This window comes from Ambystoma mexicanum, chromosome 3q, assembly GCF_040938575.1.
Source record: "Ambystoma mexicanum isolate Mex_15411 chromosome 3q, UKY_AmexF1_1, whole genome shotgun sequence".
Lineage (NCBI taxonomy): Eukaryota > Metazoa > Chordata > Amphibia > Caudata > Ambystomatidae > Ambystoma > Ambystoma mexicanum.
This window is the reverse complement of record NC_090926.1, coordinates 1289320604-1289344949: the sequence shown is the minus strand read 5'-3', so window position 1 is coordinate 1289344949 and position 24346 is coordinate 1289320604. Positions and strand designations below refer to the sequence as shown.

At 46.4% G+C, this 24346-nt stretch overlaps 1 protein-coding gene across 3 annotated transcripts in view; it reads right to left on the bottom strand.

Annotated features, from left to right (window-relative positions):
* CC2D1A (coiled-coil and C2 domain containing 1A) overlaps nt 1–24346 on the bottom strand; it is a 988624-nt gene that overhangs the window by 537328 nt on the left and 426950 nt on the right. For all 3 annotated transcript variants that reach the window (XM_069604374.1, XM_069604377.1, XM_069604375.1), the window contains one exon: nt 9707–9839. In XM_069604374.1, the coding sequence (XP_069460475.1) occupies nt 9707–9839 (133 nt within the window). The remainder of the gene's footprint in view (nt 1–9706; nt 9840–24346) is intronic.

Sequence of the window (24346 nt, the reverse complement as noted above, 5' to 3'; positions counted from 1 at the left end):
TATTCTGTTTGAGAGCCCACTTCCATATGTTTTGGGCCAGTTTGGACAGTCCTGGAGAGTGGGTTCCCTCCTGTTTGTTGATGTAATACATGGCTGTGGTGCTGTCTGTAAGGACCATCACTGTCTTGCCTTGTAGGTGTTCCTTGAAGGCTTTTAGCGCCTTGAACACCGCTAGCAGCTCCAGAAGATTGATGTGTTTGGCTGCTACGTTCGGAGTCCACTCTCCGTGAGCAGTTTGATGGGATAGGTGAGCCCCCCATCCTGTAAGGGATGCGTCTGTGGTTAGAGTGGCTTCCACCGCGGGTGTGGCAAAGGGTTTCCCTTTTTCTAGGTTTTCTTTTGTCCACCACTGTAGCGAGAGAACTAAGGCCTGCGAGACCACCACTAGGTCGTCCCATAGTCCGCTGGCCTGACACCACTGGATGTTGAGCCACTCCTGCATTGAGCGCATGCGCAGGCGCGCGTGAGGTACCAAATAAATACACGACGCCATCATGCCTAGCAAGCGCATTGCTTTGCGTACCGTCACCTCTCGACCGGACACATATTGAGGGATCTGAAACATGTTTTGGACCCTCTCTTTGGAGGGGAAGACGAGGCCGTCCTTTGTTTGAATTAGAGCCCCTAGGAATTGTTTGATTTGGCTGGGGTCTAGGCTGGACTTCTTTTCGTTGATGGAGAAGCCCAACTGGAACAAAAGGTCTACAGTCTTTTGGGTATTGGAGAAGCATGTTTCGTAAGAATCCCCTGTTATGGGCCAGTCGTCGAGGTAAGGGTAAACTGGGATGGACAACCTGCGCAGGTGGGCCGCTGCCACTGCCAGTACCTTCGTGAATACTCTCGGTGCTGATGCTATGCCGAAGGGTAGCACTCTGAACTGGTAGTGTTTGCCCTCTATAATGAACCGGAAGTATTTTCTGTGCGCTGGCAACATTAAAATATGAAAGTATGCATCTTTCATGTCCAATGTTGTCATGTAATCTCCCTGTGATAGCAGTGGGATCACTTCCTGTAGGGTCACCATACGAAACTTTTGGGGTTTGATAAACTTGTTCGCTGGGCGCAGATCTAATACAGGGCGCATGGTTAGATCCTTTTTGGGTACAAGGAAGTACACTGAATAAATACCTTCCGTTACCTGAGATAGAGGCACGACCTCTATGGCTCCTTTTTCCAACAGTTGCTGTACTTCTTGTAGAAGGATGGCAAGATGTTCCGGTGACATGCGTCGTCCCCTCGGGGGTTTGTATGTTGGGGAACTGTTGAATTCGATGCAGTATCCGTGGGCTACGGTGGAAAGTACCCAGCGGTCTGACGTTATACCCTCCCATGCTGGAAGAAAGGATGTTATCCGGCCCCCGACCGGTGTTGCATGGGAGGGGACGCGAATCTTCGCGTCACTTGGTGTTGTTAGGGGCTTGGGAACCTCTGGGGGTGGACCCTCGCCCTCTTCCTTTGCCCCGGCGCTGTCCTCTTTGGCTGTACTGGCCACTATTGGTCTGGAAATTGGTGGCAGGGTACTGTTGCTGCTGGTTTTGTTGTTGGCGTTGGCCACGAAAAAAGCGTTTATTGCTATAGCCGCGCCTGGTAGCGGGCTTAGAGATTTGGTCAAGAGTTTTGATCGTATCAAACTCTTTTTTAGCCATCTCCAGAGCCTCATCCACCGCTTTCCCGAAGAGGTTTGAGTCTTCAACAGGTTTATTTATTAAAGACGCCTGTGTCTCCGGTTTGAACCCTGAGTTGCGCAGCCATACGTGTCGTTTTAGGACTATTCCCTGAACTAGGGAACGTCCCGCAGTTTCTGCCGCATCCAGAGAGCTCTTTACAATACTCTGGTTGACCTGGGTTCCTTCGCCAATAGTTGAAAGCAGGCGTGTACGTAATGGTTCCGGCGCTTCTTCGGCGTCCTTGCGCAGTTTGGCCCACTGCGCGTCCACATAGCTAGCGAGCAAAGAATTGTTGTTGGCAATTCTTGCCGAAAAGGCGGCCGAGGATGTAATTCTTTTTGCAAGGGCATATAACCGCTTGCCCTCCTTGTCAGGTGGTGCCTCACTGGTGGAAAGTGGTACCCCTGCCCTCTTTCTTGTGTTGGTTACCACCAGGGAATCCGGAATGGAATGTCCCCTGATGTACAGCGGGTCTGAGGGTGAAGGAGTGAAAAGTTTTTCAATTCTAGGATTGACCCCTCTGATTAGTGCGGGTGTGGACAGCGAAGGGATGATTCTTCTCCTCACTGAAGCGAGGAGGGGAATTGTCTGACTGACCGGGGTTTCTCCTTAATTACCCTTTCTACAAAGTCTAATTCAGGGGAGAGCTCCCCAGTGTCCAGTTCGAAGTGTGCTGCTGCTCTGCGCAACAGGGCATTAAATGTGGGTTGATCGTCAATGGGAGACGTGTTTCTAACAGGTGAAATGTCAGGATGATTTAGGTTCAGGACATCAGTGTCGGAATATATTGATGGTGATGGTGATTGCCAGGGGTGAGAAGGTCCTTCTTCTGGATTTTTTCCGAAGCCTTCTCCTACCAAGTCTGGGCTGTCTTCCAGACCTTCCTCATGGTTCCGTCCCTCTTCCTCGTCCATAAAATCATCCTCTTCCTCAAAATAATGTTCTTCCCCAGTGAGGTCATACACACTGTGGAAGTCTGAGGCTGTGTCCTGGTGGGGATTGCCTAATCTTGGAATTTTGGCCCTGGGGTCCTCCTGAGGCCCTTCTCTTATTCTCTTTGGAGTGGGAGGGTTTTGGGCATTCATAAACCTCTCCATTCTTTCCATGCAGAAATGGAGCCTTTCCATGGTTTCATGGGGTACCCCTGAGCGGTCTAGCGGGGGAAAATTGGTGTCTTGTAGCTGAAAACGGCTCTACCTCTCCCATAACGTCGAGGAAAGTGTCCCGTCGCCCTCCGAAAAGCCTTCAGGTGTGCTGGGAATCCCTTCGACTGAAGGAGATCGTCCCTGTGTTTTCGGCGTGTCTTTCGACCTTTGCGTAGCGCTCGACGTGTCTTTCGGCGTACGCTTGTGGGCGTCGGCTACCACGATCCGCGCCAAGCTCTCAGCGACTCGTTTGTCAGCGGAGAGCTGTGGTTTCGACGTTATGGGTGTCGAACGCTCTACGGCGGCATGCGCTTTCTGCTGATGCGCTCCGGCCGATGATTTGGGGGCGGCGCCCTTATTTGCCGAAAGCCCAGTCGCTGGTCGCGGCTGCAGTTGCGAGAGGGGCTTCGAACCCGAACGGTCCGAGGAGGCCGCCGGTGAAACCTGCGTCTCCTTGGGCGCTGATGCTCTTTGCCTTAGGCAAAGAAGAGCCATACGTTGTGTGCTTATGTGTGGTCTTGTGTGCGTCAGTGTCGCCGGGGTGTTCATCCCCATAAGCAGGGCGTGAGCCGAGCCCGTCGGGGCCGGGTACAGACGACAAAGCGCGTGTGCGCTCTCTAGGGGGTTTACGACTTCCGTAGCAGAGGTCGTGGTATCACGTTCCTCGTCACTGTCGGAGGTAGCGACGGTGGGTGGAGCGTCGGCCTTCGACATAGCGTAGGCCGCCCACCTTTTGACCCTACGGTCTTTTAGAGTCTTCGGCTTAAGAAGCCGACAAGCCTTGCAACCTTCCTCCTTGTGATCGAGGGGCAAGCAGCGGTTACACCGTGAATGCTTGTCCTTCCAAGTAAACTTGCCCTTGCAAAGCGGGCAAAACCTAAAGGGTGTCCTCTCCATAGCCGAGGCAATAAAACGTGATAACCACCCCAAGGGAAAGGAAGGGGAAAAGGAAAGGCATTCTCAGAAAAGAATTAGAGATGTCCCACGACCCCCACTCTCCCTACTGTATTTGGCTTGCGAGGCCAGGCCACGTGTTCGGCAACGCCGAAGGATCTCCTCCGCTCGTCCCCTCCGTCGAAGATCTTGCTCGGCGGAGACAGCTTCACAACAGCGTCGAGGGGGGGATCGATATGTTCTATATTAATATAGGAAAACGACCAAAGGTCGAGGAGATGAAATCTGCAATGTCTCTCGAGGAGCTCCGCGTAAAGGCGACCAGTAGCTGGGTGGAAAAAAATAATCTAAGGGACCTCGACGCGTGAGGGATTGTGGGTACAACACACGTCACTATAGGGATAGTGTTACAGACACGCCTTGTCGACGTCCCCTTTTCGACTACGAAAAACAAAATGCAATACTCCGCAGTGACCACTGGATGTCGGACCTATGCACAGCATGTGATTCTAAGCAGATTAACAAACATCAGAATATATATTACCCTTTCCTCAATTGACTGGCTGGTGGCAGTGGTTTCGTTTTACCACTAGGTTTACATTTAATGTGACCATTTGTGGCTCCGGTGAAGTAACCTCGGGAGCCATCTTTTTCAAAATGGCATAAAGCCATCTTTGCTAAAATGGTGCCCAGTCTTCTTTTTTTGCCAAAGGAAGGTCCTTCTAGAGAGTTTCTCTGCGCGCCAAACCAGGTTTGGTCTCTTTGTTCATTTCACCTTTGGCAGGTTTTCTGAGAGAAACCCGCCTCTGGCACCAGAGTGTCTGGGGTGGGCAGGAAGTGAGGGAGGTGCCCGAAACTCCCTGTGCTTAGTCTCCTAAGAGACCCAAATGCACTCTGTAGTGATTGGCTGGCTGACTGTCCGGCAAGGAAAGCCACCCTGCTGGGTGAGTGACAGCTAGGCTGGAATGAAGAGAACTGAATAAAAGGCGAGTCTTTTGGCTCGGAAGGCAGAGTTGACCACTGGACGAAGGAATTGAAGAAGAGCATGAAGAGGACGCCTGCTGCAACTCCTGGACCGTTGGTTTGCCCGGTGAAGCCCTGCTGCAGTGACTACTTGCCAAGTTTGCATCGACAGAGAAGCCCCTGCAAGGACGACTTCTCCCCTCGAGTCATGATATGATATGGCAATTATAACGCGCCTATAAGCAAATGTTTCAAGGTGGGACCAATCAACTCCAAAGTAAGCCACCTGGACACCCATCTTGGAGCTGGTTAAATTTCCTCACAGTTTCTGCAGGAAACTGTATAGCTAGGGAGAGGGACACCAGATGGTGTGCGTTACTTTTAAGCTGGCCTAAAACGTTTGGAAGATCCTCCGGACTCCCACAAAGCAGGAATGACCAAGCCTGAGCCCCCTCAGCACAGTGCGTACCCCAGAAGCAAGGAAGGACCACCTTGACAGCCAGAAACCGCGCTTATTGCTATTTGCTGTACTGCAAAGAGCTGAAATGCGAAACAGCCACTGAAAGTAAAGTTTGCCAGTTTTGACAGTCCCTGTGCAGTGCAGGAGTCCCCCGACGTCCTCCCTCTTGTCCCCACGACTGAGGCCCAGGAACAGTGAGATCTGCAGAACTCCCCAGGAACAGAAGTCATCAGCTGCATCTTTTCTTCTTTACCAAGGTACTGTAAAACAAGTCTAAGAGAATGTACCGCTTACTGTAGAAGTGCTTGTAACTTCCGCAACTCACAAGACTAATCAGCTTGGGATCCTATATTTGATTCTTCTTTTCATCAAAGACTCCTAAGAACTTGTGCAAAGCCTTTTCCATTTACTTACCAGAAGTGCCTCATCCTATACAAACACTTTTGCCTGTTGACTTTGGCTTAGCCTATTGAATAGAATGACTTCTAATTTCTATCTGAAAGTATTTGCCCTGCTTATGAATATTTGAAATTTCTTGTGCTCTAACAACCGTTGCCTTTTACCAACTTTGTAAAGAGTGTTCTGAATGCCAACAGTAAGATATTAATATCCCCAGCACCCTTGTTACTGAAGTCACCTGTGGGTGTAGGTTGCGTCGGGGCCATCCCAAAAGGGTCTTGTCTGATTCAGAAACTCAGAGTGTACAATATTGAAGTATATTTGTGTGTTACTATTACATTGCTCCCTTCTGTAGGCTGTATAAGCCTGGCTGCTCAACACGCTACCAAAACTGTGTAGTACAAGCTTATACGAAAGGTTGGGTTGCCTATACCTGTAGCCATAGTTGTTTGTAGTGTTCCCAGAGGGTACTGCATTCCAACCTTGCCTAACACTTCCTTACCAAACAAAGTCAACATTCTGGAAAAAGAAGGGGGGAACCTAAAAGGTTTAGGGGTCCGATAAAATGGAACCACCAATATAAATCTGCCCCAACAGTGCATATACTTACCTTTCTGGGCAATTTAATACTCGACAGCCTTCAATTGTTCTTTAAACCAAACCAGAGAGCTCCCTTGTCCAAGCCTTACTGCTGAGCTTAGTTACAAAGCGAGACTTTGGATAGACTTTGTGTGAAACCTTTGCAGGTCCCATAAATTGGCTTTCCGGACGCCTATATAGTGATTCTGAATAACCTAACTAGGGCAGTAGGGAGCAAAGGGACTATGGCCCTTATGAATGTTAGCGGCGAGGAGAGAAGAAAATGTGAAATGACGTTTTTTGGTTGGTGGCTTTCAATAGTTCCGATAGAATCTCAGGAGATGGGGAGAGAGGAGTGGTTGAGGATAAGGGGTTCAAAAAGGACATCTGCGACTCAAACACCTGAATGGACCTCAATTTGAGGAAACAGAAAGGTAGGAAGAGAGCCAAAGTAATTCACTGCAGCTGTAGTCAAGGCATTAAAAGGGATGGAGAGGAGAGAACAGCAGATGGAGATATGGAGGAAGACAGCACATAAAGAAAACAAAAAAATGGACAGCCAAGCCTGCATTGCAGACCTTAAAAACACCCATGACCAGACTATTAGAATTAGGTTGGGAGAGTGAGGCAGGGTGTGAGGTAGAACAAGAGGGGTGGGGTAGGGGGAGGGGGAGGTGAAAGGGTTTCAGAAAATTAAAAAGGAGGTGCTGGTCGAGTTTAGCTTGAGAGATTTAAGGATCAGCCATTGCAAGGCCAGATAGAAGGATAACAGCAGCTTAAAAAACAAAACCGATGCACTACTGAAGACGGCATCTGAAGAATACCAGTAGAGCCCATGTTACTGAGGTCAGGAGGGTTCATAGCGACTGCCCCTGTCATGGAATGGCCTTTTTTTGTCACATTGCTGAAGACGCCAACTGATGAATACCAGGAGAGCCCATGTTACTGAGGTCAGGAGGGTTCATAGTGACTGCTCCTGTACAGGCAGCTTGGACATCCCTTTCCTTGTGGTAACTGTAGTGTGTATGTGCCTTTACCACCGGTGAGGGAGGGAATTTGTCCATGGTTGATTGCATTGGACACTAACCAAGTTTTCTAACGGCAACACAGCCAATGTCATTTATGGCATTAAGTGCAGGTGCGATCTTCTATACATAGGCATAACGACTAGAAAGGTGTCAGTGAGGATCTGAGAGAATCCAGTAGGATTAGGAACAATGTCCTGACTATGTGGTTTGTCCTAGACCAACTGACGGATGCACACAGTTTCCCGATAGCAAATTGCCTACTGAGATTAGAACAAAAGCTGCCTCCCGAAGATGGCCTCAACGATGGTATACAATCGACTGCACTCTTGATATAATGGACACAGGCCAGCAGTTATGCCAAATTACTGTTGCAAACATTCTTGTTTAGGCTAGATCCTATTTTGCAGCATCATGACTTGAGGGACACCACTTCGGAAAGGTTGCGCCCATTGGTGAAGCAATCTGCTTTGAGGGGACATGGTTTCTGGGCAACTGCGAGTGCAGCTACCCCATATCATATCAAACACTGAAAATGTAAATTGTGTGGCTGCTACCTCTCCAAATCTGTTTTCGACTTCAAGGTGGCGGCTCATTCAGGCTTCCGCCGGCAGTGCGTGCTGGGAGAATATGTGAGCCTCCCACACACAGTAGTTCATATGACTCATGAGCATCTTGCAACAATTGTGCTTGGACACAGAGTGCGGCTGTAGAGGGAACGCAGCACCCCGGTCTACCTCTGCTACCGACTGACAATTGGTGTGTAAGTAAGCTGCAGCGGGTGCTATGGCTCAGGGATTGAGGGTTTCAGCCCACCCCAATTTGACTATGGGTCTTTTCCTTGTACCTTGCTTCTCATAGCTACACAAGCCAGCAAGGATTTAATCTCTTAACCGCACACAACGCTGCAAGTGTGGTTCACCAATTCTGTGCTACATCAGGATTTCGACGTGGTGCTCAATGACAGAGGGGACTTTCAAACCCCCTTTTCCAAGGTAAGAGACCGTACAGTAGTATAGGATGGTTTAACAGTATAATCCCTGAGGTCATAAGACATTACACAATGCCTCATTTCCCTCACAGGTCATTTTTGCCAACGATTGTCTTTAACGTGATTGAGCAAGCACAATAGGACGTGCGCGTGGTTTGGGCAGTTTGAGCTTAGTAAGAATGGCACTAAAACTGCTCTTTTCACTTAATTTCTCTCACTTTATCTTGAAGTGGGCACTCGAAGTGAAGCTTGGGGTTCATGGTTATGGATGTGGATGCACCTCTGGGGTTGAGCGGTGGTACGCACAGGATAGTTGACTAGGCACAAGTTGTTTTATTTAAATAACAGACGCTCACTCGTGGGCTTTGCATGTAGAACAAGGCCTGCATGCACATTCACTGTGGTTTAGAAAATCCATCGTTTTTCGATTATATGAGTTTTCTTTGTTGGCAGAACTCATCCCCTACAAAAAGCTGTGTTCTTTGGCTATGATGAAGGCAGAGGTCTTGCGAAAATAGAGTCATCTCCAAGCCGAACCTCGAGTTAGCCTGTACCAATTGACCTTTCTCATTCAAAATTGTTTGGTCATCCATGAACTGGCAAAGGGAGGATTTCATTTATCACAGGCTTGGAAGTCTTTAGTTTTCCCATTTGGATTTGAGCCGGGACACCAGACAGGGGTTGTCATCTTTTTTGTTTTTCCTGTGTTTTTCCATTGTGTTTCTTTATTTTACCTTGTTTGATTTCATTTTGTGCTGTTTGTGTATGACTGAGGCATGGGTTATGTATGTAGGGACAGGGTTTTGCAGCATACAGTTTGCATGAACTTCCATTGTGTCTTATTACTTTGTCATTTGTTGGAACACTTTAACGAACATTTACAACCTTTGCATCAAATACATTCTATTTCATACAAAAAGGGTAGTAGGCGCTCCTCTCTAGAAAGAATATGGCATGATAACCTGTTCTGTGATTTTTTTTTCCAACTTTGAGAGTCTGCAGCCATTGCTTTTTCCTCACTGTACATTTCACAAAGGAGGAATATACATTTGCATAACAGTCTTTGTCCCACCCACAAGGGCAGTCCAGCACCAAAATGCCAGGCAAACCTCCTTTGAACAAGAGTACCAACAGCAACCCCAGACTCGTGTTTCAGCTTTGTTGGGCATCATCGGTGAGATGGAGCTGTGCCTCTTTGAGCACAGTGAGCAAGGGGTCCACGTCTGGGTTCCCCCAGTTAATTTAGGGTGACCAACCCCAAGTTCCTTGCAAAAATACAAAAAAGGTAGCAGCCGTCCCTCTCTAGAAAGAACATGGCTTGATAACCTGTTCTGTGTTTTTTTCTCCTCGCGTTGAAAGTCTATTTTATACTGCCTGTGACCAGTTTATATGTTGCGTTGCTACGCATGGGACCCTCATTTTGTTAGTTGTTTGATCCCCATTGGTCCTGTGCACTGTGAAAAATTCAGATTGGGGTGACGTGTTTGCCTGCCCAGGAATGGTCCTTGTTCTTGGGCAGCATATGGCATGATGCCATATGCGGACAGAGGTGCTTGTGTTACAGAAGGCTGGAATTTACTTACCCTTTGTAGAGACCTTGGGACTGGGCTTTGCTGAGCCGGGAGCAGTTGCAGCAACTTGTGAGGATCGGGTGCCCTGCATCTGCGTAGATTTAGCCGCTGGGGCTGGTCTCCCTGGTACGAGATTTGGGCTAGGCTAAGAAAACAGAACCAAAGATTACAAAGGAGAACCGGAATAAACAGCATAGAATAAAAAGTTACATATATGCAGCGGTTCAGACAGGGCATAATCTATGGGAACCACTCACCATCAGAGGAGCACCCCAATATTCCCTCTTACTAGACTCTGGAATCCTGATATGCTAAGAACAAGCATAACAACCTTGGGTTGACAACTTTTTGTAAACTGAAAACAAACCTGCCAGATATTAGCTTTTTGTGTGTTTAGGTGTGCCATTTGAATGTGCACGTTTAACTTTGCAGCAGAAGCAGGCAATTGTTGAGCAGCTTAAACATTTGCTGGGATGACATGAGTAAAGAGTTTCCAAACATCCCTTTTAAACTGCAAAAGAAACCTATCTTGACAGTACTGGAGCAGGCCCTATTCTCCCAAGAACATGTATGAGTGTTTCTACAGGGAATCAATGATTTCTATGTAGCAAGATGTTGGATGGAAGGGGAAAAGGTATATTGTGAACACTCTGTAGGTGATTTCTGCTACCCATCGGAGGATAACCACTGAAGAAATAGCTTTGTTGCCAGGTTAGGCAAGTAAGTGTATCCCAAAATGAAAGGTGCTGCTGCGTATGCTGAGGAACAAATTACATAAAATGTCCATATCAAGCAAGGGTCCTCAGATGAGTCAGTCAGGCCAATCGGGATTAAGAAACGCTTGAAAAAGATAGAACCATTGAGAACTGATGATACAACTAAAATGTTGTAGAATAACATTTTGTTTTATCTGTCCAATTCTCAACAAAGCAGAAACAAACCATTTCACAATGGGGTGAAGGTATAAGAAGGATGAGATGGACCTCGGAGTAGGAAATATAATTAAACTCTTACAAAAGCTGGAAGTGAAATGTGAAGTAGAAGGTCTAAAGCTGTGGCTCCGACATGCACACCCACTTTTTTGGCTATTCATTAAGTGGTCCACTAACATTTCTTCTACAAAGGACCCATCACAGGCCTCACTACAGGCCATACGCTGTGTAAAATGCCCACTGAACATAAGCCTCCCAGGGTTCTGGCAGTATGTATATACTACTGATTTTCCCCATTTAACAAGAACAGAGGTGAATACAAAAGTATACAGCAAGTGTTCCTGCTTTCTTTAAACCAAGTAGAAATTCAAAGAAGGTTTTCTAACAAATAATCAAATTGATTAATTCATGGGGCATAAACATTAAACACATAATAGGAAACCAGGAATGGTTTCCAGGCATAACACAGTACATATGAGAGGAATGAACATAGGACAAAGTGAAAAAGTGCCATCATACAACGTGTTAGGGAGAATTCTCATAAATGTACTTTGCTGGCTTTTGAGGACTTGATTGTTTTACCTGGAAGGAGTGTGAGCCTTTTATTTTCCCACTCTTTCATGTATTTTGATGTGCGTTTTACTCTTGTGTTCTTTGATTGTGGAGTTTTAGACACCTCCATAGGCATCATCTTTTAATTTGTGTCACACAGCAGCCTCAGTGCAGTGACACAGGGAAGCCTTTTAGGATGTCCCAAGGTTTAAATACCTGCTCTGGGATAAACTACTATTTCCCAGAGAAAGTAAAATGAAATTGACTTTGCTAGTTTTTCCAAATTCCTAGACCCAGCACACCCTATCTTACAATAGAGTGCTGGAGGGGTTACTTCGTATCCCCTGTGTCTAGAAACTCATGTAGCAGTCAAATGCTATCCTTTCCTCTCGAAATGGTTGGTGGCAGTGGTTTTACAACGAACTTCCATGATTTTTCCCGACCGCGAACAACGGTAGCGTTAAATCGCGGGAGCCATGTTTTTGAAGATGGCGTCTGGGTCCCCTCTGTAAAAACAGGTCACGTTCTGCTTTTTTCGCCATTTCTTTTCGGAAAGGTCCTTCTAGAGTTTGTCTCTGCGCGCCAAACCAGGTTTGGTCCCTTTGTTCCTATACCTTTGCCAGGCTTTAGGACTTAAGACCGCCTCTGACGCCCCAGTGTATGGGGTGGGCAGGAAGTGAGGGAGGTGCACGAAACTCCCTGTGCTTAGTCTCCTAAGAGTCCCAAATGCACTCTGGCGTGATCGGCTGGTTGAATGTCCGGCAAAAACAGCCACCTTGCTGGGTGAATGGCAGCTAGGCTGTAATGAATGGGTGGAAACTGGATAAAAGGCGAGTCTCTTGGTTTGGAAGTCAGAGTCAACCACTGGAACTAAAGAACCAAAGAGGAGCTGGAAGAGGACCACTGCTGCAACTCCTGGACTGTTGGTTTGCCCGGTGAAGCCCTGCTGCAGGTCTGAATCACCAAGTTCATCTCGACAGAGAAGCCCTTCAAGGACGACTTCTCCCTTTGAGTAGGTGGGACCAATCAACTCGACAATAAGCCACCTAGATACCATTCTCGGAACTAGTATTTTCCTCAGAGTGCTGCAGGAAACCGAATAACCAGGGAGGGGGACACCAGTTTGTGTGCTTGACTACAGCTACCGGAACTGAAGCATTGCCGTTTGCCAGCTTTTTGATGAGTCGCCGTGCAGTGCAGGAGTCCCCTGACGCCCTCCCTGTTGTCTGCACGACTGAGGCTCAGGGACAGCGAGATCTGCAGGAACTGCCAGGAACAGAATTCTTCTGCTGCACTTTTCTTCATTGTAAGGTACTATGAAAATCTGACCGAGAGAACTCACCTCTCACTGTGGAAGTGCTTGAAACTTTGACAACTTGCAGGCCTAGTCAGCATGTGACCCAACATATGATCCTTTCTTTTACGAACTACTTCTGAGAACTTTGGCAAACACTGTTCTGTTTAACTACTAGAACTGCTTTATCCTATACAAGACTTTAGCCCATTGACTTTGGCCTAACCTATTGCATTGAACTGACTCCTCCGGTGTACTCAAACTATTTGCACTGTTTAAGAATAACTCATCTATTTTATTAACCTATGCCTTTTTGCTCCTCCTTCAAAGTAGTTTAAATGCCTCAGAACCTGACAGTGTGAAGTACTGAAGTATATTTGTGTGTGATAGATTGCCTCCTTCTAGTGAATCTTTTATAACCGACTGTGAAATAAATTAATACATGTTTTACCAAGAAACCTTGAGTGTAAGAGTTTGATTGAATACTTGTAATTATAGACCTCTGTGTAACATCCTTACAGCTCACATTCCCCTCTTGAGATAAGCCTGGCTGCTCAGCAACGCTACCACAAAACTGTGCAGTACAGACTTAAACCAAAGGTTGGTTTTGCTTACACCTGTAGTTCTAGTTGTGTGCAGTGGTTCCAAAGGGTACTGCACATTTTAGTTTAGTTTGTTTATTTATTTATTTATAAAGCGCGTCCGAACCCTCAGGTAGCTGGGCGCATAATCATGTGCACAGCAGAGTCACATATCGTTACACAAACACCTTAATACACCAGTCAGAGCATACATTAGTCCAGACTCTGAGTAGTTATATACAAGAATAAAGTATACAGAGAACAGTGTACAAGATAGTTACAGTGGAGAGTGAGGACCGGGTTACAGGGTGGTCCTGAATCGGATAAAGCCAGGGTGAACATTACCACATGGTGGCGAATGGCGGCTGGCCGAATGTGTCATTGAGAGATTGGATGTTTAGGCTAGTAACCATGATTTCACCATGGCTCTGAATGGCCAGAATGCGGCCATACAAAACTTTGCCTAACACAAGGTAACCGAAAAAGGTGTCAGTGCAACAAAATCGTACAAAGACAGCAGACCTTTAACCATCAATATAACTTGGTGGTCATAAACTATTTCATAGAATCGTTTAACCTACGTTACTCATAGCCCCTTATTAGGTTCTCAAAAACCTAAGTAACAGTTGGCGTCTTAATTGCTCTACATCACATTGACGTTTCGGCATGGTATCTTTTAGTACCCTTCTCCAGGACCGATCACAATCTCTTCTACGAGTTGATTAAATGTCCAAAACCAAATTGGGAGGTCTTTATTCACTCGTACATTAGTTACCTAAATTGAGAGACACATATTGTTAATCTCTCTTATGAAATTTATTTTTTGTGGTTTTCCTATCTTTTAATCTGACTGGCCAAACAACCAATGGAGATTTTATAAACAGGTAGGTTATGCCACCAAATTAACTCACCTAGAGTGAAGAGGTGGCACAAATGACATTGTGGTCTGTGTTTTCTGGACAGATCTGTGTTTCTGTATAAAAACATGGTAGAAGGTCTAAAGCTCCGACATGCGCACCCTACTTTTTGGCTATTCATTAACTGAACTGAACAGGTCCACCAACATTTCTTCTGATAAGGACTCATCACAGGTGGGTGGGAGTGAGGGGTTGTTTGGGCCCCCCTCATACATTCAGCACAAAGTGAACCACTTGCTTGTGCAATAGTGGGAGACGCCTCCATTGCCCGTGTGTGAATGTCAATCTGGAAAAGTGAATACCCTTCATTTGAATGACAGACGTAACTTGATGGCCGTAGGCCAACCGTCTTATGCACCGAATTATAGAAATATAGACTGTTATGCTTGACCAACAAGCGGCCATTTTAAACGTAGCAAGAATCGCCATTTTGCTGGTTAACCATTGCTCATTGCTTTCTGTCTAAAACTGATTTGCAGCTTGCAATTCTTGCGGATTGTGCTTACTCTGCTCAACTGTTAACATTGTTGTCTGAATATGAAAGGGCAAGGTCGCGGAACTGAGGAGTTTGTTGAAAACTCCTCATGAGTAGCCCAGAAAGGAATGCCCACGCTTCCTCTCTGTAACCTTGAGGGAGAAGCTGCAGGGCATTTAATCACTTCACAGCTGCCAGACAGTCTCGTACGATGGTAGAATATGTTAGAATAAAACAGCTAAAGGCTTGAATTATGCTCTTCCTACGGCCCCCCTTCGCAAAATCCTGTAGAGCGTGTCGGCTCCCAGGACACGAATAGCACCTCATAGATAGCAAAGCATGGAATGTGGCTCTTCCCCCGTGTTCTGTTCAACAACTAAAAGATGCCTCCGCACTTTCTAAATTGCACATTGTTACTAGAATAGGCATCCAAAGTGTCATTATTGTCATACCCGTCGGAAATGTCCATCGTCATCCCGAGTTCAAAGAAACTTAATAAAGGAGGGTGTTAACCATGACATAGCTGATTGTATGATATGCATTTTGTATATATGTAACTAATGTACGTAATTCGCTCTCTTGCATCCCTCGAGGTCTAGGAAACTCACGTCGCGGGGCGTGAGACCAGAATTGGCCAATTGAGACTATTTTTGCTTGCAATAAACCCTAGCGTTGGGAATTTGAACCTTGTGTCTGGCGCATCTTTTCGTGTATGGTTATTGCCTTGTTTCCATATCGCGAGGGACCTCTAGGGGCCCCTTTCACGAACATTAGCACCAGTGGGGCTATTGCGGGGGACACTTGGCTTCCATTTTGTGTGCCCTCCACTCCATCTTGGGACTAGGCCTCACTGCGATAATACGAAAAGGCTTCTCTCCCCTCTGCAGCGCCCATACACCAGCTCATGGCCCCCACCTTTTGTCACTCTGTCTGAAAGCTTCACAGCTCCATTTCTCACGGATGCACCGGGATAATTGAAACAAATACTACACTGTATCATCTCACCCTTCCTCTGAGATCACTGTTCTGTGTGTGAACCAGCTCGAACCATGCCTTGTAGCTCATCCATCTCCACAAACCCGCCAGTGCCCCCTTACACCTGCTGTTGGAAAATTCCTGCCACTATAACACTGTGCCCTCCTAAGGTATTCTCTTGATGTACCAGAAGGGTGACCCTGCTGTGAAGCCCACCCCAGCGTGCCCCCTACTAAAACCAGACCTCTGTCACAGTATATTGCACCCTAGAAGTAACAAATGTCAGTGTGCCCCATGCCTGCTTTGATGCGCACAGGCCCGCCCCATGACCGCAGTTATCACATTATTTATTTTATTTATTTATTTTCATTTGTTGAGCGCACAGCAGACCGAAGGCATCGTGGCACTTGTTACAGTGTTGCTTATACTTAGTTACATACAGTTCATGTCAGTCGGTGTTACATTGGACGATGTTCTTATTTAGTTACAAACATGCATTGAGCAGTAGGAGGACCAAGTGAACAATGTAAGTTGAAGGGGGCGGTTTTCAGTTTTATGCGGAAGGAGAAGAGTGATGCTTCAGCTCTGAGGTCAGTGGGCAGGGAGTTCCAAAGCTTAGGTGCGAGGAAGGGAAAGCCTATAGCTCCTGCTTTAGATCTGTTGATGCGTGGTATAGTTAGTTGATTAGTGTATTGTGCTCCGATTGGTCTAGTGGATTGAGTTCTATATACTGTGTCAGATAGGTAAGAGGGTGCTGCTAGGTTGATGCATTTATGCGTGGTATAGTTAGTTGATTAGTGTATTGTGCTCTGATTGGTCTAGTGGATTGAGTTCTATATACTGTGTCAGATAGGTAAGAGGGTGCTGCTAGGTTGATGCATTTATGCGTGGTATAGTTAGTTGATTAGTGTATTGTGCTCTGATTGGTCTAGTGGATTGAGTTCTATATACTGTGTCAGATAGGTAAGAGGGTGCTGCTAGGTTGATGCATTTATGCGTGGTATAGTTAGTTGATTAGTGTATTGTGCTCTGATTGGTCTAGTGGATTGAGTTCTATATACTGTGTCAGATAGGTAAGAGGGTGCTGCTAGGTTGATGCATTTATGCGTGGTAGTGAGAATTTTGAAGGAGGTACGGTCCTTGACTGGGAGCCAATGAGCTGCCTTCCTGGCTTGTGTGATGTGAACTCTTTTCGGTATGCTGAGGGCTGCTCTAAGAGCGTTGTTTTGAGTTGTTTAGAGCCTAGATCGTTTTTTTTTTGGAGGTGCCAGCTAGGAGCGCATTACAGTAATCTAATTTCGCTACTATGGTTGCTCTGGCGATGGAGGGACAGTTATCCTTAGTTAGGAATGGTTTTATTGCATTGATGAGTTTAGTACTCAGTGCAGAGGCCAAGGCTATGGCGCTGACTTGTTTGTCCATGGATAAGGTAGCGTTTATGTGAACCCCCAGTGTTTTTACTGAAGGAAAAACTTGGATGATACAGTTATCTATGTTGAAGTTGAGGTACAGCGGGTTGAGGTTGGAGAGTCTGGATTTCCGGCCCAGAAGGAGTATTTCGGTCTTGTCCCCATTCAAGCGGGGGCCGTTAGTGGCCATCCATGCTTGTATGGTGGAGTAAATTTGCTGTAAGGTAGTGGCGTCTTGATGATAATTCCCCGTCAGGGGAAGGAGAACCTGCGTGTCGTCAGCGTAATTAACCAAGACCCCTAAGCCCTAATGAATGATGTTATGATTATATGCATGCAATTGATAGGTTTACAAAGATTTACTCAAAGGTATACTAATGATCAGTGTTTATTGTACGTCTAGTGGTAGTTTTTCATGCTAGATTAGCGTCCGCCGTATCGAACCGCAACCTAACCCTCACCCCTTCTGGACAATGGCAGCCAGACCACATGACGTTCACCCTCTCGCCAACCGGGCAACCAATTCGGATGAAGAGTCGCCTATTTTTCAATATGTATCTTTATTATCCAGCCAATCCTGCACTGGTTTAGTACCCTATGTTAGTTGCATAATCTATGTTCATGTAATTGTAATGTTTGCCAGAGTCCTCTCGAGGCAGCAGAGTTCTCTGGATGCCAACTTTATATAAAGCAAACTAACTCTTGCAACCTGTTCTCTTAGTCGCATTCCCCATGGGGAGTGAGCCTTTACATTTGGTGACCCCTGCAACGTGATCGGGACAGGTGCGCCGAGGCCCGTGCCGTGCGGCGAGATCCTGGACGCCCCCAGCAAAACCGTCGCCTCCGCAGTTGACCAGTGTGCGCACAAAACGAAAAGGTTCCAAGGGTCCCCGTCATCTTTGCAAATACCCAACTGACTGTTTGCCAAGACGGGTCACGGCTTGGTTGGGGTGAGGACCCGATTGTGGCTCTCGGACCACCCTGCTGAACACGTGAGTACTGGTTGCGAGACTCTCAGGGGAGAAGGAAAAATTGAGGAATAAGAGTATAAAAGATAAGGGTGACAAAAATAGTGAGAAAGGAAAAAACTGCAAGTTGGGTTCAGGGCCTGTGTGAGTGCGACTGAGACTTTCTTATCTATCCTTTATATGGCCATTAGGTTGTTGTGGAAAAAAGAGATAAAGAGGAATATGGGATCCTAGCTCCGAAGGGGGGTAGAAGGCGGCACCACATAGCATTGTCTCGACTAGTGCAGGGAATAAGTGGAAATAAAGATAAAAAAGTAGGAGTCTGATATATTTAGTAGGCTCGGAGTAGTAATTTAGAATATTCTTTTTCCGTGTTAGCAGAATTCTTTAAAGAGGTAGCCTAAGGGGGCTCAGAGGCGGGGAGTGAATGAGAAGATAAGGATAAGGGGCAAAGAACTAGAACAAATAAAAGGGACGATCTAAATGAGGAGGTAGTACATGTTGCATGTTAAATGTTCAATGTTGTTGAAGTAATTTGTGTTGGTCTGTCGACAAAGCATGTATGTGCCTATGGTGTCTGACATAAGTAGTGGTAAAAAGCGTTTGTGACTTTTTGGTTCCCGAAAAAGTTGCAAGTAAAAAAAAAAAACAGTATTGACATTCATGGTGGTGTAAGTGAAAACATTGAACAAAGACATTGAACAAAGACATTAGAAAGGGTGCCTTTTACTATTTGCATTGTATAGCATTAAAAATACACTGAGGGTCAAAACAAGACGACATGGGAGGGAGCACACGACTAGCGCATATTTGTCAGCACCTTCCTTTGTATAGTGAAAATATACAGAAATATCATGAGCAATGGCTGACCGAAATAAAAGAAGGGTCGTCCCCAATATGGCCGAAGGGAGGGTCCTTTGAGAAAAGGGTGTTGGATCTGGTAGCAACGCATTTTCTAGCAAAATACTGGGGAAATCAATTACAAAATAGGCAGGACGTATTAGACTTATGGCGAATGTTCGAAGAGGTGGCCTCTAGCAGTGAGGTAAATAAAGAGACACCCCTAGAAAAACCCACAGCCCCGGAAGGGGGAGAGAGGGCTACAGGGGATGCACGTACAGTAAAAACAAGGGCGAATGACCTCACTAACTTTACCCATTGCTGACAAGGCCTGCTGTGGGATACAGTGAGCCCAGGTATGTGCCGGCACCAAACACCGCGGCAGTAATGGTTGTCACAGCCCCACCATAGTATGAAACAGGAGGGCTATACGGACCAACTAGTGCCCCTCCAGTGAATCTAGCACAGTTGACTGGAGATCTAGATAGGCAGCTCGCTCACAACCAAATGGAAATAACACGACAGAGCATTGTGTGATAGGGGCCAGATGTTGCCAGGAGGAGGAGAAGTGCCACCATTAGCAATCGATCTAACACCTCCGCCAAGTGTAGCGGGGGATCCATACCATCCCCGGCACCACCGGCACCAATACCGAGAAGGCAAGAACAAGAATGGCAGTCAGGAGAGTTCCTCTTCCATTTAAATGGCAAACCTGTAAGAATAATACGACCAGAGACACCAAACAGCCAAAGGGGAGAGGGACAAGGAGAAAGAGAGGAAGATGAGGAGATAGACAAAGTATGGAGCGATCTAGATGAGTACAAATATGGGGCAGCAGAGGAGGTGTCACAGCTGCCATTTCGATTTGACCAAGAGGAGAGAAGCCTCCCAAGGTGGCAAGGGAGGTTGAGGCAAAGAGTCGGAAACATGTTAGTAAGACAAAAAAGGGAACAGTAAGTAAGGAAGGAGGTAAGTCCAAACTACAGATGCCTCTGATACATAAGGGAGCAGGGAGACCACCCTACATACCATGGGCACATATGGGCAAAAATAACCTGTTGAAACTCCTCCCTCCACTTTCGGGTGAGGCGGGGAAGTGGATACACGCATTCGAATATAACACAGCAGGGATGCCATTAGCTATAGGGGATGTAAAAAATGTTTGCTAGTGTCCGCCGTTGGTGACCAAGCAGACGAGTGTGGGTGAAGGCAGGCTTCCTGGGGGTAACAATGAACTGTGACCGCCATGATGGGTCGTCATTTAATAACGTAAGGGCAGAAGTGTGGGAAGCACTGCAGAGAACTTTTCCAGATACTCCAGATTTACACTTAGTGATGCAATGCACTATGGGAGAGGAAGAGGCTACGCAGTTCATCCTCCGGGTGCAAGACCTGTGGAGATCTGAAACGGGCACGGCGTGGGACCAATCCACCGCCCTTGTTCTACTTTATAATTAAAAAAGGGCTCCCGAAGAAGGTACAGAAGGCCTTGGATAAAATAGCTGGGATAGAAGCCAAAGGCTGGCCAGAGATTAAGAGCATAATAGTGCACCGTTGTAGGAGGATCAAAGAAAGAGAAAGATAGCAACAGAGAAGGTTGGCAGACGAAGCAAAATTGGTCCAGAATAAATTAGTGAAGGTCGCAACAATGAATTCAGCAACGTCCACTGACAGGCAGAGGGAAGGAGAGGAGGGGTTAGGAGATACACCAGCGAGGATGGCAGCAACTTGGTCAGCAAACGGACAGGAGCAATGGGACGGAGAGGAGCAGTACAAAGGTCCGCAATGGCAGAACAGACCCGCAGGGGACAAAGAGGAGGATTTGGAGGAATGGGAAATAGAGGATTTGGAGGGCAAGGGATGAGGGGAGGACCACAAGGGTCATGTTGGAATTGCGGGAGGTGGCGACATTTTTCGAGAGAGTGCAGAATGCGACCAATGGGATATTACCAAGGGCCACCTCCCATGGGAAACAAACACTATATGGCCACCCACATCCAGGCAGTCCATATGGGTTAACAATGGGTGGGAGTGGGCATAACGAACAATGCTATAATGAACCACAACAGAGAGCACAGCAAATGCAACCTAGACAGCAGCCACAGCAGCGAGGCATGCAACAACAAATGGCACGGCAGAACACAATGGGAAACGCAAACACAAAATGTTTTGCAACAGATGCAAATGGTGCGCCAGCACCTTTTTGCAGCGCAGCAGTAGTGGCGGACAATGTATTCTCTGTTCCAGGAACAGAGACTTCTGCTGTTTAGGACAGCCCACAGAGGGCGCTTACGTGTCCAGTCCTATCAACAACCCTACGTGAAGAAGAGGAACCACTGGTGGGGGCGGAGATAGGCAACAAACAGTTCATCTTTATGGTGGACTCGGGAGCAGAAAAATCATGTCTCATGGAAGGCCGGTTCCCGCTCTCGGGGAAAAATGTGGAAACACAAGGGTTCTCTTGGGCCTTAAAAAGTTTCTTACACAACAGATCTTGACAGAAGGGTGGAGGGAAAAACTGTGCGAGCACCTCTACTATACCATGAAGACTCGCCAATAAATTTGTTGGGAAGGGACCTCCTGAGTAAGTTGAATATGACCATCTCGTTCACTGAACGGGGGATAGTGTGCTTCACTCCAGGGGTGTACCCAGTAAGAGCGATGTTGATAAGCACTATGACAAATTAAATTGCAGTAAGGGTGGTGCCCATAGACGTGGACATGTTCATTTACCGAATAAGAGTGCTTGCTAGAGTGGTACCTGAGATAACACGCAAGGAATGGAAAGTGCCTTCCGATTTTGTCTTTCGCCCAATTGTAAATTCAGATGATGTGCCTGACACAATCTTGTCTATGGATTTGGAAGGGGTACAGGTTTCAAGCAAACCTATTGCCGTAATAGGACTGGACACACATGGGTGCGAATGGAGAACAGTGCTGTGCATAGTCCCAAACATAGCGTTGCGTGATTTAACTGATGAGGAATTGTTCACTTACAATAATACGGATGGGGAAATAATAATGGAAATAAGTGTACCTTGTGACATGATCCAGCACCGAGAAATACACAACTCTCTCATGGCTAGTGTTAATGTGCCACCAACTATATTTGAGGAAGATATGGAAAAGGTACTGCCAGAATTATGGACCACAGGCCCCCATGACGCAGGGCTATTACAAGGGGTCAGGCCCATAAAAATAAAATTGAAACCAGGTGCTATACCGCCTAGAATAAAACCGTACCCGTTGTCAAAAGAAGCAGAGGAGGGGATAAAAGAAATAATAAACGCATTGTTACAACAAGGCATCATAGTACCGTCAAATTCACCATGTAATACAGTGGTTTTTCCGATCCAAAAAGCGAGGGGCGGGACTTGGAGGATGATCCAGGACCTACGCCCACTCGATGATGTCATACAGAAAGAATTCCCACTAGTGCCAAATCCTGCATCAATCTTGTGTAGCATACCTAAAGATGCTGCCTGTTTCACGGTAGTGGATTTGAAGAATGCCTTCTTCTCAGTGCCACTTGACCCAGTTGCCAGTTTCTCACAGCATTCACATTGGGGGGCCACAGATATGAACACTGCAGATTGCCACAAGGGTACTGTGAGAGCCCCAGTATTTTCAATAGAATATTGCATGAAGATCTTGCTAATGAGGACGTAGTGAGCACAATAATCCAGTACGTGGATGACCTGCTCATCTGCAGCAAAAGTGAAGAACAGTGCAGGGCTGATTCGATATCATTGCTAAATGTACTAGCCACAAAAGGATACAAGGTGGACAAAGGGAAGCTGCAATATTGCTTAGTCCAGGGACTTTACCTAGGGCAATTGATTTTGAAAGATGGCAAAAGAATCCTACCATACAGGGCAGCAGCAATACCGCCACTTGATAATACCAAAGAAAGTTAAGGACATGCAGAAATTCCTTGGTATTTGTAATTACTGTCGCGCATGGATACTTGACTATGCAGCATGCACGTGCCACCTATTACAGGCCTTAAAAGAAGCACAAAAGGACAGTGTCCCGCTAAAATGGACACAAGAAATGATGACCCAGTATTTCAAATTAAAAGACCTTATTGCGCATGCACCAGTTTAACGAACCCGGATTATGATCGGGAGTTCTACCTGTTTTCACACTGCAACAGCATATTAATGATTGCAGTTCTAACACAAAAGACATCATTAGGCCACAAGCCATTGGCCTACTGCAGCGGCACTCTAGACTCAGTAATGCAGGGCCACTTCGCATGCGACAAGCTCTCACAGCAGCGGTCTTCGCTATAGAAAAAAGCACCACAATCGTGATGGGTTGTTCAGTGACACTGTACACGGAACACTCACTGTTTGCCATTCTAGAACGGTCCAAATCCACCCTCACCACACAAAGGGCAACGGCATACGAAATAATAATATCAAGTCCAAACATTCATGTGGTTAGATGTAAGACCGTGAATCCAGCCACATTCATTACTGAGCCATGCACGGTAGAAGACATACAGGTACATGATTGCGCCACATATGAATGAGAAGATGACATTCCAAAAGCAAGTGAAAATGCACTACAGGAGGGAGAAATATATTTTGTCGATGGGTCAGCATCAATAGACAGTGAGAGAGGTGAATAACATGTTGAGGCACCAGTGGTAAGAATGGAAGAAGAAGGGTATGAAGTTATTGTACAGAAACGCCGCCCCTCACACTATTCAGCGCAGGCAGCGGAACTGATGGCGCTAATTGAAGCGCTACATACAGCCAAAGGGTGTATTGTGACAATATACTCTGACTCAGCATATGCAACAACAATGGTGCACTCAGGGTTGTCACGATGACGACAAAGAGGGTTTAGAAAGGCAGATGGTTCGCCAGTACAACATGCAGCACTATTGAATGATCTAATAGAAGCACTAGCAGAACCGTCAGTGGTAGCATTGGTGAAGTGCCAAGCACATACCAATAACACGGATGCGATCTCGCTGGGGAACGCAGCAACGAAAGCTGCCGCGAAAGAAGCCGCATACTTTAATGTCCCACAAATTTTAGAGTGTATTGTAAAAACAACAAGTACAGACATACAAGAAGAAGGATACAGCACACACCAATTGAGCAGATAATTGAATTGTAATAACGTGCACCAGTCGAGGAGTAAGAATTATGGGAGAAAAAGGAGGATGTAAACAATCACCAACAGATTTGATGTGGCGACAAGAACTGACAGGGAAAGTAGGGATGCCAGTAGAATTGTTAGAAATAGCATTTCAACAACTACACTTCCCAACACACTTAAGTAAACGGCATATAGCAGCAGAGATTCAGGAAGAGTGGTTTGTTCCGAATTTGTCGAAATTTACAGTAGAATGCACTACTTGCCAAGCATACAGCTCAGGGATGACTCTCAGAACACTACCACGTCCCATGGAACCTTTTAAAGTGGTCCCCATAGACTACGCGGATATGGGGAGATGCAATGGAGCAAGGTACCTCATCGTAATAGTTTGTCCATTTTCGAGATGGGTGGAAGCTGGTCCATGTCCTCACCCAGCTGCAAAGTGTGCTGCACAGTTTTTGGTGAGAGAGGTTTTCTCAAGGTGGGGCATATGCGATGTAATAAGGTCAGACAACAGTACCCATTTTGTAAATGATCTTTTCAAGAAAGTGACTACGTTGTTGGGTGTAAAGCACAAATTATGTTCAATCACCC